The sequence below is a fragment of the Poecilia latipinna genome, unplaced genomic scaffold, assembly GCF_001443285.1.
Source record: "Poecilia latipinna isolate Pla-1442-1.1 unplaced genomic scaffold, P_latipinna-1.0 Scaffold2886, whole genome shotgun sequence".
NCBI lineage: Eukaryota > Metazoa > Chordata > Actinopteri > Cyprinodontiformes > Poeciliidae > Poecilia > Poecilia latipinna.
Genome location: NW_015115502.1, coordinates 5,158 through 19,015, shown reverse-complemented (window position 1 = coordinate 19,015; position 13,858 = coordinate 5,158). Strand labels below are relative to the sequence as shown.

Genomic DNA, 13,858 nt, shown 5'->3' with positions numbered 1-13,858 from the left:
AGTTTTCTCATACAACTTTTAGTATATTTTGTAAGCTGAGGGATTCCCAAACAGTCACATTTCTCTTTCATAACCAACAGAAACGCATAGTGGGTCTTTTGAACTGGCAGCAGCAGATGGGGCAGAGGGGACTGCTACATTACTCCAAACTCCACACAGCTGCAGAAATCTGTGGCTATGCTGGTTGGCTACTTTCTCTTACTTCTCATTTAAAGGACTTTAAACTGTGGGAGCGCTATGGATCTTTGTAGTTTTGAAATTATACTTTTTTTTCAAACTATGATGCATCTTGATACCGGTAACTGGCTCATGCAAACACCGAATCAAGAATATAGAAATAAAACCTTAAACTTTTAAGGTTTTATTTAATAAGCTTACAAAAGAAAAAAATTGTTTTTGTACGATTTAAATGAAAAATATGTAGAGAAATTTTGCATTCCAATTTCCAAAATGCCAATATAAGTCATGCATTACATTAACAAGTATCGCGTTTTCAGGTGTTAACACCTTAAACAATCACTGTCCAACCATGCATACAAACATGGTTTTACAAAGCATGTTTGTAAACTCAGGAAGTTGCATTATTACATGGTCAAGCTTCAATCAGACATTGTAGCTGGAAATTTCATTTAGAAAAGCATCACTTACGTTTCATCGAGATCTTCAACAAAAGCAAACACCGCTGAGCTCAAGAAAGCTGCCAGAACTGCAACAGTGAAAGACAGAAAAAAATTGGCATGTTTAAATTAGAGACAACCTGCAACTATGAGCCCCTAATGACTGAAGCATCACCAGCTAAAGCTACTGTCGCCCTCCCAGGCTAACTGTGCCTCAGTCTGGGCCAAAGTTAATATAGCAGCCGCTTCAGACGTCGTTCTAAACGCCGGACATGAAAGTGTATGTGTTAAACTGTTGGGGGTGCAAAAGGCAAGAAAGTAAACGTACCTCCACAAATCACGGAAGCCCTGACTTTTGCCATTGCTTTAAGTAGAAAGAGCAAGCAGGAAATGCTGCTGCTAACGCTGTGGTCGATGCGCATGCGCAGATTTACGCAGCAGTCCAAAAAGCTTTACGTCAGGATTTTTTTTTTCCAGGATTTTTTTTGTTTGGTTTTGTTTGTTTGTTTTGTTTTGTTTTTTGTTGAAAAATATCATTGTGGATAATGAATAAAACATTAGAAGAACAGCACGTATACTGTGTAAATTTTACTTTAGTTTTAATATAGAATACCATTATGAGTAATGTTTATAATTGGAATCTTTATTTTTATATTAACTGATCATTTGTTTTTAAATATGTTTTTTATTCATGACTCCTTCAGTATTTCTGTATTTTCATTTCTTTACTGTTATGTATATTTAATGAAATGTTAATAATATATTTGCAATAGAGCATCTGTTGTCAGTTATATATAATATATATAATTTTTGTACTGAATTTATCTAACTTAAGAAAAAAACTTTTGGACTAGTGGTAATATAATGTGGAAATTCCATTGGCTAGTATTTTTATTAGTTTGTTACATAGCTAGCTAAACTGTATTTAATTGTCCTTTTAGTATTTGTTGTTGTTGTTGTTGTTGTTGTTGTTGTTGTTGTTGTTGTTGTTGTTGTACCCTTTTAACTTTCTGACTTTGGTTACATTTCTCATTCCTCAAATATTAAATAATATTAAGATAGAAAATGATCGCTGAACTGTGGATATCCAAGTCATTTATTTATTTTTTATTCATGTTAACATATTGCATGTTTATCTTTATCTTTTTTATATAATAATTTACTTTTCTTGCTCTAGTGCACTGTTTCTTGTTTGTTTGTTTGTTTGTTTGTTTGTTTGTTTGTTTGTTTGTTTGTTTGTTTGTTTGTTTGTTTGTTTGTTTGCAATTTAGCAATGTACTAATACAGACAAAGGCAAACATGAATGTCATTGTAGTTTTGGGGTGTGCTTATTTGTGGGTCTATTTGTACCGTCAGTATTCTGAGTTATTTCACCCCACATGCTCTTCTGAGATGTTTTTTAAAAGGACATAAGAGTGAAGGTCACTACTGATATCGGCCACAAGGTGTCCCTCTAAACTAGCTGACTAAAGTGTCAGCCTACTAAGCATGTGGGACATAAAATCAAATTCTGCATCCATGAGATTTCACTCTGTCCTTTATGATTTAAAACAACCAACAAGCTATAGGGTATACCCAAGTCTGTGGATACCCATTGAAGTGGGTAACCACAGTTCAGCAATCATTTTCTATCTTAATATTCTTTAATATTTGAGAAATGAGAAATGTAACAATTTCTAGCAAACCTTTCCCACAAAGGTTTGTTAAATAATATTACAAGCGTGCTTCATTGCACAAATTATTTGAATGAGTTTTCCTCAAACTGACCCTATATTCTTTATTATTGTGTATTACTCATAAATAACAAAAACAAGTATCATGATTTATTGAAAACATATTTATTTGTCTGAGAACATCTCTGACTGATAATCTGAATCTAATACTGAATTGTTTCTAGGTTATCAAACAACTTAATAATTAGTTACCTTCATTGAAATATATTTACACTGCAAATGATCTCCTCAAATGAGACATAATGAAAGCAAACATGACAGAGAATTGTTTGATTCACAGAAAATGGCTGAACATCACATATGTATTTCTTGTTATATTATATTCCATCTTGCTTCAATTACTCCTAAACACACAGCTGGCATGTTAGGCATTGATATGTGTCAAAATACCACAGAAATTGAAGTACCAGCAATTTGTTCCTCATTTCCTTTGCTACATTGCACTTCTTTAGTACAACTGCAGTCACGTCATGCACTGAGGAAGCAAACGCATCTTAAACTAACTTTCTAGCTGACTTGCGAGTTTTAAAAATGAAACTTTTTGGTCCTTTGCAAAACCTTTGCAAAACAAAAACGTAGGTAATGTGCTGCTTCAGAAGATAATCTAACAAAAAAAATAAATAAGGGCTTTTGTTGTGTCTCACCCTTAAAAGAGCTTTACTTTCTCACGGGGGTGAATAGAGATCAAGACTGAGCAGCTACGCGGGCTGATGCGGAGGACATGCTCCCGGCTCATGTGCCAAGTATGTGAATGCTTTTGTAATTGCTGTGGCAGAAACCTGGGCACAAGCTGTTAGCTTACATAGAAACGAAAACATCTAAAACAACACAAATACAATGAACCTTTGAGCTCCGAGCTTTCAGAACTGTAAGGGTCTTCTTTATAGTGACAGGAGGACCAATAAAGATCTTTTTTTTTCTCCATACATTCAAACAAGCAAAGTGATTTGTCTTTTACATACAAAGAAAAGTCTTGTTTAGCCGTCCCAGGCCAAGCCGCAGACTCCCACGCTCAAATGAAGCTGACTGAGCAAACTCATGTCATGTCACAGGGCGGGACAGAAATGACTCCAGCAGGGCTGGAAAACAAAGCTTTCTTTTCCTCGCTTCAACTGCAACAACAGCACTGAAGTGGTTTAGCTTTCAGGATTAGGGCTCACACTTGTTACATCAAATAAACACAACAACACATGTACATTTTATCACTAAGACAAACGGACTTTGGAAAGAAAATGATTCTTTTCAGCAATATTCCTACTTGTGAAATGAGTATGTATTTGGGGTGACTGTGCTAAAGGCTTAGGCTGAGCTGAAGAAACTCCAACAGGGGAAAATTATTTGTTGGATTTATTGTAAAAGGAAGCTGCTGTATCCTGAAGATCACTGGTGTATGAGAGTTAAGTGGGGGTAAATCACAATACTATGTAGAACATTTAATAATGATCTCAATGATTTCAATGTGATTTACTTTTGTTCTTGAAATTGGTACTAAAACATGCCTACAGTAATTTAAATGATTAGTGTCAGTATCAGGACCAAAAATTTAGATTGTTGCATCCCTAACTTTCCCACAAAGGTTTGTCCCAGAAAAGGATTCCATTTTCTTCCATAAGTTGGCATCCAAACAAACTGAGTTTGAGTTCACTAGGATCTTGGAGTGCTGACATGTTAGAAAAGCATTTGTGCAATCACAGCTATCACAGTGAAAACAGGTGAAAATACAGCTTTTTTCTAAGACAATGTTTTGAGAGAAGTCGTGTAGGTGGAGAGCAGACAACAAATCCCATCACGGATATCTTAGCAAAGCAGGTTAGCGGTTTAAATGTGCAATCCAGAAAGGATAAAACAGCCCAGTCAATAAAATTGATTGCTGGTCAATTACATTAACACTGAATGGTCCAATGAATTACAGCTGTATTACTGATGTATGGATCCCCCAACCTGGTGTTTATTACAAATGCTGATCGGTTTTAGTCCTGTTAAAGTGGATGACTAGCATCTTAAAGAAATGTCTTAGTCTAGCTGAAACCATCAGATCTGTAACACTTATGATAAAGAGTTAGGACTCCAAACGAGGCACACCGGTGACGTCCCGTGAAGGGAATGAAGTGGTGATGCTGCGGCATTCTTCCAAAGTTCACCAACTCCGGAAACGGTTGCATTCAGGAGCAGCAGCGTTGAGCTGGAGCAGCTATGTGCAGAGTTGCATAGTTCAGTTCGGCTGAAGGAGAAATATCCATCCACAAGTGTTCATTCCAGGATGTCCGTTTCAAATGGGACCAGATGGTAGTAGGAGAGGTTGGTGACATACGCTTCTGTTTCCTGGTCACACACGTCTGCTTCCATTGGCAAAAATTCTGTTCCGTCTTCGTACCTGTGGGAAAAACCCAAAACAGGTCCGGTCAAAAGTTTACACTCATCATAAGCACAAATGTCATATTTATTGTGGGCTTTTAATAAGCCATTTAAACAGTTCTTCTTGTAGAGTTCATTGACAATATGACAAATTATCTTGATGAACTTCTTAAACATTAAAACGTGTATATGGATGTATATATTTGAAAATATAGGTATAATTTTAACTGTAAGCAGTAAATTGTGACATTTTGACCCCATTCTTATTTTTCAAAAGCTGCTTTGTGGCAAGTACCAAAAGGAATGTGTTCCGCTTTTGCTTCCTACACAAAGAAGGAAGGAAGAGGTGTACAGACAGACTTCCTGTAATGCACGAAGGCGCTGGACAGTCACATTTAAAGACTTCATCACTCAACAACTCAGAAGCGAACATGGAAATAGCAGGATTTGTGGGGAAAAATAGCAAATTCAGAAGTAAAAAAAAAAAATCTTGATGCAAAATTGACACGATCTTACTTAAAAGTTAGCTCAAGAATGACATGATCAATGTGTTTTTTCATGCACAGAGTATTTCTAAGCTTGTCTTACAAGGTAAGCTCAATACTCACGTGTGCTCTCCGGAGTCTGTGGACGACGGCCTTTCTTTTTCCTCTGGTATACTATCATCAAATACAATGGTTTCTGTGTTGGCCAGACAGAATCCGTTCGACCGCATGATTTCTGAAAGGTACAGAGTGCAGCATTGCGTCACACGTGAACTTATCAAAGGCTGGGGGATGAAATAAGTTCACTGATCAATATGTTCCACATGTACATGTACCTGATATGTTGATTGGACTCTGAAAGCACGGCTGGATTCTGTGGACTTTGTCATTCCTTAGCACCTGGTCCAGCGGCGAGCGTTCAAAGAAAGTCAACATCACCTCTGACCTAGAAAACTGGAGGAGGGAAGTTTTTAGACGAAACAGGACCTTTTAAATAATACTGAATCTGTTGCATCTTCTTAAGGTTTTGTTGCTGTTTTCATTTAATTTTTTTATTTTATTTTATCTGTCAAAATATCACCTTTAAAAGATAAAGTGATCAACTTTAACTTATAATCAACTGTATGATCATACTGGTGCTGGTTATGTGATGCAGTTTTAATGATTTAATCCTCTAAATATGGACCAGTATGTTATTTATTTAGTCGATGGAATTTGGGCAAGAGGGTTTGTTGTAGCTATTTGACTTTGGTATCTCTCTGGCCCTGCTCCCTCCATTTTATGGCATAATTATGAATAGAGTTTCTTGTCACATTAAAAATATACCAACAGTTTTAATTAAATTACTAACCTTGCATGGCATGTTGATGGCATTCTTTAGAAGTCTTTCCACCTCATTCAACTTCTCCTCAATGTCATGTGCATCTTTGATTTTCACCAGACCTGCAAAAAAGAAAAAAAAATGAATGTATGGATGGGGGAAGAAAATATCGATATATATATATTTTTATATATGGAGAACATATTTGGCGTTATCACATAAATATAATAAGAAGGCCAGCAATACTAAAAAAATATATTTTTGTTTGTTTATTTGGTAGCTTACTGCATGTAAGTGGTATGATCATGATTATATTGCTAAGATTAGTACAGCATGTTTTTCTTTAAATGTGTATATCAGGATATTACAGATTGTCAGAATCCAAACGTTTTTGCGAAGTCAGTTGTTACACTGCTGAGGGATTTGCTCCCTGTATCCATCCACCTCTCAGCAATGCAATGTACAGAAACCTTTAATACACAAAGAAACTGCCAAAATTGAAATGCCAAGCACAACTATTTTTGTACTTTGACAATTAATCAAGGCTGTTGCTGTGACCTTTACTGAAACGGAGCGTTACCTATCTGCAAAGTCAGGACATAGCAATCGGAAAAGTTCGATTTTTTTTTTTTTTTTAAAAAAAGGTCAATCTAGATGCATAAAAGAAGTGGCCAAGCTTTTATTAAAGTAACCTTTTCCTCAACAATGCTGCGTGGTACCTGCTCTTGCAACAGGAGCACAAGAAACTCCATAAAGTGTTGCTGTAAAATTACCGTGCAACCACTGGCATTTGTTTAACAGCACATAATAACACAGAACGGTAATAACAGATGCTGCATACCAAAGTCTGTGATAATTTAAGCCTTGAACAAAAGAGGGAATGCATATTTGGAAGGTAGTGGGTGGATAAATATCATCCTGTTTGGTGATATGAGGCTGCCACCCCTCAGAGCGGGCGGTCAGGGAGGCGTCATTTACTGCCATGTCGACATAAAGGGATGTGGTGAGAAGTATGAAGAACAAATACTGAGGTCAAACTGACGAGGCGCTGTCTCATCTAAACACCACAAACAAAACAGGCACTGTTGCATAGAAGAACTGGTGCTATGTGCTCCCACACCCTCAACCATTTAAAGTGATTACATCATTCCCAGGGGGTTGAAGAATTACTGGATGGTTAAATCCTCAAACATTTAGAGAATCTTAATGCCCAGAAGTTTTTCTTAACAGGGAGTCTTAAAAATGTGTTTGCCTGGATTGGACTGGTTGACAATATCATTGTTCAAGCTTTAAAAAGTTAAAAAGATTATCATCAACAAGTCCCTTATAGCTCATTAATAAGATACAGATAATGCTGGAAAGTTTCTGTTGTTCTGTGGATACATATAGAACAACAGCTGATGAACTGGCTGAAAGAAAACGCCACCACTTTTTATTGTAGCTATGGTTACGAAAAACATGGGCAGTCACTGTGAGGAAACTGAAGGAGAACCACTCATTGCTCTTTCTAAGGTATATGCTTCATTATTTAGTCAGTGGGTGACTCACATCAGCTGATCACTGTAAAATGTGTCTCCCAGGATTTGTACAATCAACGGCGGTGGAGGACAGAGAAAGGTTTTAAACCACATAAGAAGAAAATTCCCACTGAAGATGGTACTTTCAGTGTTGCTGGAAACCCCGTCTGCACCACTTCTTTTGCCACGCTTGCAATTAGCACAATACAAGACCGAAGTCAACTATGTTTTTCATACGAGCTTAGATTTTCTAGTTGTCCAGTTATCCTTCAGAAAAAATGCCATAGCAAATCTGTCTTGTTTTTCCAACTAAAATGCCTGAGACCATTTCCTTCAATTTCCCGTTTAAGCGTCTATTTCCTGCGTGGATTTCCTGTCTTCCTGATGTTATGCTATAACTCATTATGCAATGCTCTCCAAGATTATTCAGTTAGATTGCTGGCCTTAAAGCTGACAACTATGAAGAGCTTAAAGACGTTCCCTTTTAGCTGCCAGTAAGTTTTGGGTAGAATCAAGAGACTGCCTCGTTTGAGGTTAAATAGCAATTATATAATTATTAGGATTATAATACATAATCAAACATATGAGCTCAGAAATGTCAAATTCATCTTTAAATGGGGAGCTTAGAATAGTCAAAAGATGTTGTAAGAGTCACAACCATCATCTGTGAGGATCTGATAAGCATATGTCAGCAGTTTAGCACATAATCACTCAACCACCAACACACAGCAGTTTGGTCAGCGTGTTATTTCTTAATGTCGCCGTCAACAAGCTGACAACTCCACGTCTGTAAACATCTTCATCCAGGCAGCTATTAAACCTGCTGCTGCGTTCTCTCATTTATCAGATATGTTTGCATTTTTTAAGTGAAACTGGTCTAAAATATATTCATTATATGCTACAAATGACTTTGTACATTAAATGTATTTTAAACACATGTAATCATTTCACAGGATGACAGTGGTTTTTAAATTCAGAATTGCTCCTTATTATGAATATTTACAGATTGTTGTAATTAATAGAAAGAAAGGGGTTAATCTTCATGTCTATATAAATAGAACAATATAAGAGCAGCCTGGAATGTCACAAAAACATCATTATTTACTTTTAAAGGCTATTTGTAGTGGGCGGGGCCACAGAATCCAATAGTTTGTTAATGCCAGAATAACCCAATGGTTTACTAAAATATTCAAAAACAGCAAGAAAATTACTGTTCATCAGTCCTAAACAAGTTTAATTAGAGTCTTTAATTTGTAGGAAGCAGTGACCGAGTTTTATTTTTAATTACACCTACTTCACATGAACCATGAGCAATCGTGTCCAACTGATGTTCACACTGAGGTCACATGTACACACCAGGTTAAAAATGGCCAGTCCCCCTCCTCCCTCAGTCGCTCTCGAAATCTCTTTCTCATCATGACATCAGTCTGAAAAGCCCTACACGCCTTCTTTGTTGCCCGGGTACTTCACAGTTACAGGAAAACACGACTGCAGCTTGAAAGTCGACTGGGAAAGGGCCGTCAGTCTAACAGCGCTCGAGGCACGCAAATGAAATATTGAATGTGAAAGAATGTAATTAAACCCATGTTGTTTGGAATACTGGTGGCTTGTTGAAGCGGTCCTAAGTGACTGAAGGAGCTTAACTTCTACCTCAACTATCAACAGCATCCATTGACAGAGTTCCTACACACTTCATGAAAAAATTCTAAACTTTTCAATACTCTACGTTTAGTTCAAAATACTTAAGACCGTCATAAAATTTCTACAGTGAAGAGCTGCAGTTTTAAATATGGAGCATTTTGTGTCCTGCTGCCAGTCTTGGCCAGGATTCTCTGGCAAAAGAGATTTTTAATCTCAGTGGAGATTTTCCTGATGAAAAAAAAATTAATAACAAAAATGGAAAAGCAAGAAACGGCAAAGAAAGGAAAGACACAAGAATCAAGAAGGAGGATACAAGGAAAGAAGAGAGGTTGGAGACATTAAAAGGACGGAGGGAGAAATGACACCAGGAAAGAAAGAACAACGAGAGGCAGAAGACAGGAAAAAAGACAACAAGAAAGAAACGGACAGGAAATAGCAAGGAAGGACATAAAAAAGTAATTAAGGAAAGAAAAAACTACTTTCTTCCAGAAAGGATAAATGGAAAGAAAGATGGAAGGTTATAACGAAAGAAAGAAGGAAGGATATTGGAAAGGACAATAGGTAGGAGAACGAAGAACACAGGGAACGATAAAAGGCAGAAGGATAGAAAGGAGGAACACGGAGAAGGGAGCAAGGAAGAATAGGAAAGGAGGTAAGCAGGACAAAAGAAGACGGGCTGAGAGAAAGACTTTTGTCTTCTTATGCTGGAAAGACAGAAGGAAGAAAAGGAAGAGGAAAAGAGGAAAGAGGTGAGGGCACAAGGAAGAAAGGAAAGACATAAGGGAGGGAGGAAGGTCAGAACTTCAGACGTTTATATTTAAATATAAAATATATAAATGAGGCATTTTATTATTCTAATTAAAATCAAAAATGCTTTATTTATTCAAAAGGAAAATTAGATCAATAACACTCTGCTTTCTCAATCCAAATTTATTCAAACCTGGAAAAACTTCAATCAAATTTTATATTCACTCATCCAAACTTTCCTAGACTACATGAACCTGGCATGTACTGCTCAGCTGTGATCTGGATAAGAGGTGTGACGGACAAAATAAAGAAGCAAAAAGTCGGTCATGTGACCCAGAACGCCTCTTCCCAAAAATACACCAAACACTACAGAGAAAGAGGAAAGGCAGCGAGCTGTCAACAACTCCGTCAGCTCTTTCAGGGCCCAGGCAGGAAGCAGAGCTTTTCCAGCCTCCACTAAAGGGATGTTTCCGAAAGACTTGCATCGGCTCGCGGGGTGCAGAGACAAAGGGGAAGTGCAGAGGAAACTCAAACACTGAATAAATAGGAAACTCTGCCAAATCTGAGGCAACTCCAGCATAGAACCGCCCAAAGCTGAAAATACTGAGGACTAAAGGTCCAACATAGAGATGACACAAACTTTAAACTCTGCTGTTATTCAAGCTGAAGCTGCAGAACAAAAAAGTTTAGTTTGCCATGCAATTAAATAATTTTTTTTCTCTTGCAAAGTTATTTTTCCTGTCTGAACAGCAAAATAACTCATATCTTTCAGGTTTAATGACATTGATTTAAGTGGTACAACAACTTCTGTTTCATTTTCTTCCAACAGTAAATTATTCCTTAGTTCCCTTTGAACTGATCCTTGGTGTCATTTTAGCACAAAACAGTAATTTACCTGTTAGGCTTTTTTTTTAGGGGGGGGGGGGGGTTGATATGATGGCTTTACTTACATCCTGAGAACAAACGCTTATCTGAACATCTGTACTTAGAGCAAAGCAGAGCTTTCAGTTAAAAGCCCAGATTAATGCATCAAAACTAAGAAATCCCACAATTTCCTTTCATTGAACACATCAACCAACAGCCTGTACAAAGGCTATGGACATTTACTATGATGCATAAAGATGGAGGGATTTGTAATTGCATTCAGGGCTGCTGCAAACACATCCTAAAGAAGAACTTGTTGATCATTAACTTGTTCAAACAGGCTGAAGTAAATGCTATCTATGAGCAGCTCAGAGTATCCTCAAAGCCTTAACAAATATATCCACTATTAAACAAATCATCATCCTTTTGTATTTGTATCATAATAATCCCTAGGAGTCTTTATGTGGTGCCGTAGAAAAAGTATTCACAACCGTTTTTTTAGACCAGTGTGATGGATCCACACAAAGTAGCGCATAATTGTGAAGTGAAAGGAAAGTGATTCCTGTGCATTTGCCTTCAGGCTCCCTGAGTTAATAGAAGCACGTTTTGCTGCAGTTGCAGCAGCAACACTTGACTCTACAGAAACTTCCTACCTATTCTTTTGAAAGCTGCTAAAACTCAGTCAGGTTGGATGGAGAGCATCTCTGAGCATACATTTTTCAAATCCAACTGGAGATTCGAGATTGCATAATCAGTTTGGACACTTGCTAGCCCATCAAAACATATGAATTTGTTTGGATCTATTCTGTTAAGTGAAAAGTTTCATTCTTGTCTCACCTAACAAAAACATCTTCTTCCACATGTTTGCTGTGTTCCCTGCCTGGCTTGTAGCAAACTTTAAGAGGGGCTTTTTTTGTGGCGTGTATCTCTATAAAATCCAAATAGAGTAAATGACTAATTGGTGTCTTGTCGTCAAATTCTCCCACAAACACGGCAGATCTCTGCAAGTCCTCCAGAGTTCCCATTGGTATTTTTCTTCCACTTCCTTCCGGTGGCCTACCACATTAAAATCCTATTAAATGCACTGAAGTTTGACCCTACAAAATGTGAACAAGTTTGAGACTTTGCAAGTCAATGCGCAGCAGTGTGTTGAAGCTGAAAACAAACCCATACATTTTGAAATCATTTCCACAGCTGTTCTGGGGTCAAACAACAGAAAAAAATAGGTGAAATCCAAAACAACAGCTGCTGCACTGTCTGAGGCAGAATCATGAATATCCCCCCAAAAAAGTACTGTTCAATTGAATGCAAGTTTCTGGAAAAGAGTCTTGAACTTTGCAAATACCTCAAAAAGAGGACATTTCCTGCACGTTAGATTTCTGCAATGCAGGAGAGATGCTCATACGTTTTCTAAGGGTTGCAAGGTGGAGTCCCACTGAAAGCTTTGGGGAGATTAGGCAAAAAATAGAAGCTAAAACAGAATGAATTTGATATGAGTTATCATGGTGGTCAGAGCTCCAAGATGGGAAAGATGTCACATCCTAGTCGGGGGTGCTCTCTTTGCAACTCAGACAACAGTAGGATTTGATCTGCCATCTTATGAATAACTATTACTAGTAACATAAACAAAATCATGCATTGATTTCAAAAGCAGGCTGCCTAATTTTCACCACTATGTGTGCCAATACCCCACCACTGTCCTGAGATCTTACATGCTTGGCAGCCATATTGGATGCAAAACTCAGGGTTGTTTTGTGAGCTTTTACTTTCCTAGTCAGAATTCCGACTCTTGTGTTTCTGTCAGAATTTTGAAAATCCAGCTTCCAAGTACAAAGAGGACCCACTCTCATCATCCTGTAGGCTATTTAATAAACACTGAAACATGGGACTTATAGGGAATCAGCTCCTGATAAAGGCATGTGGTGGATTTTTTTTTCCCTTTCTATTAAAAAGCCAGCAAACTCAGTCAATCTATATAACAAAATTTGGCTATACATACAATTTCGATCATAATACAATTATAATGTTTTTTATACTTCTTTCATTATGTCTAATTATCTTTTGAGAGATACCTTGGTTGAAAATCTGCCAGATGTATGCGTAATATCATTCAAAAGGCAATATTTGTAAAAGTGCGCATTCCTTTGGCGCATTTTTCTCCATCAGTCTAAACATCCAGCTTTAATAATAAGTGGCTGTCATCATTTCCTGTCTGTCTCAATCTGTTTCTCTCATCTTACCGACCTTCTATCAGCGGAGATTTAGATAAGTCCTTTCTGTCTTCCGGAAAGGACTCCAGCAGTCTTTTAAAGAGCCGCCCCAGGTCGGAATAACTCCGATGCAAGTATAAAATGTTCCTGTCGGACCACTCGGTTCGGATCTCGAAGAACTCCTCTTCCTCTCCGCGCTGGCTGATGATGAGCCTCCGGATCCCGTTAACCCAGCAGTCCCGGACAAACATGTTGACCAGAGACGTGCCTTCAAACACGGCCGATGCCATCCCGCCCTTCAGGCGTTTGAGTCCGGCATGCCGGGGCTGCTGCCGCGGGGGGGCTGTCGTGGAGGTTGGGACCAGCTCCGAAACCCAAACGCTGCGCCGGAGGAGGAAAAAGGCAACTTCGGGAAGTTTTCCGTCTGCCCTCTGAGAGCGTCGGACAGCTGCAGCAGAGAGAGAGAGGAGCAGCAGCAGGAGGAGCAGAAAGAGGAGGGTTAGCTCAACCCGTCAGTACTGTCAAACGTGGCATGACTGAGGGGAAAACACTCAACTGACTTCAGAGACTAATTTAGCGCCTCCTCGAAGCTGATTTAAATAGCCAATTTTAGCCACTTTTAAGAAAGAAAAAAAAACGAAAATGTGAGTCAGTTGAGTTTTTTTGTGACTTTAAAATGATGACGTTAACTTTATAAGTGTAATTAAAATCGTAGTTTTGAGAAAGAGAAAGGAAAATTATGAATCTTTAAATAATTCTGAAGAGAAGCAGCCACAATTACGTATTTTAGTCATATTTAGTAATTTTATTAAGCATCCTCCAGCTACTTGTTGATGTCAATACATTTTGACTTTCATTATTAAAATATT

At 37.9% G+C, this 13,858-nt stretch overlaps 2 protein-coding genes across 2 annotated transcripts in view; both read right to left on the bottom strand.

Moving 5' to 3' along the window:
• tmx3b (thioredoxin related transmembrane protein 3b) overlaps positions 1–1,054 on the bottom strand; it is a 44,280-nt gene extending 43,226 nt beyond the window's left edge. The window contains exons 1-2 of the mRNA XM_015021879.1: positions 946–1,054; positions 649–706 (exon numbers count right to left, since the gene is read on the bottom strand). Of these exons, the coding sequence (XP_014877365.1) occupies positions 649–706; positions 946–1,039 (152 nt within the window). The 5' untranslated portion in view covers positions 1,040–1,054. The remainder of the gene's footprint in view (positions 1–648; positions 707–945) is intronic.
• A 1,380-nt stretch (positions 1,055–2,434) lies between these two features.
• On the bottom strand, positions 2,435–13,509 carry pxdc1b (PX domain containing 1b). The gene is made up of 5 exons (XM_015021880.1): positions 13,024–13,509; positions 6,041–6,132; positions 5,526–5,643; positions 5,314–5,425; positions 2,435–4,724 (listed from the first exon to the last, which is right to left on the bottom strand). The coding sequence occupies exons 1-5, from the start codon at positions 13,277–13,279 to the stop codon at positions 4,601–4,603; spliced, it is 702 nt and encodes a 233-aa protein (XP_014877366.1). The 5' UTR covers positions 13,280–13,509; the 3' UTR covers positions 2,435–4,600.
• Between the last annotated feature and the right edge of the window lie 349 nt (positions 13,510–13,858).

Excerpts from the sequence above, each read along its gene's own strand:
- pxdc1b (XM_015021880.1), bottom strand. The coding sequence starts at position 13,279 with ATGGCATCGGCCGTGTTTGAAGGCACGTCTCTGGTCAACATGTTTGTC. Across the intron at positions 5,426-5,525 it reads GAGTCCAATCAACATATCAG|AAATCATGCGGTCGAACGGA; the intron begins GTACATGTACAT and ends TGTACCTTTCAG. Across the intron at positions 4,725-5,313 it reads ACAGACTCCGGAGAGCACAC|GTACGAAGACGGAACAGAAT; the intron begins GTGAGTATTGAG and ends TTTTTCCCACAG.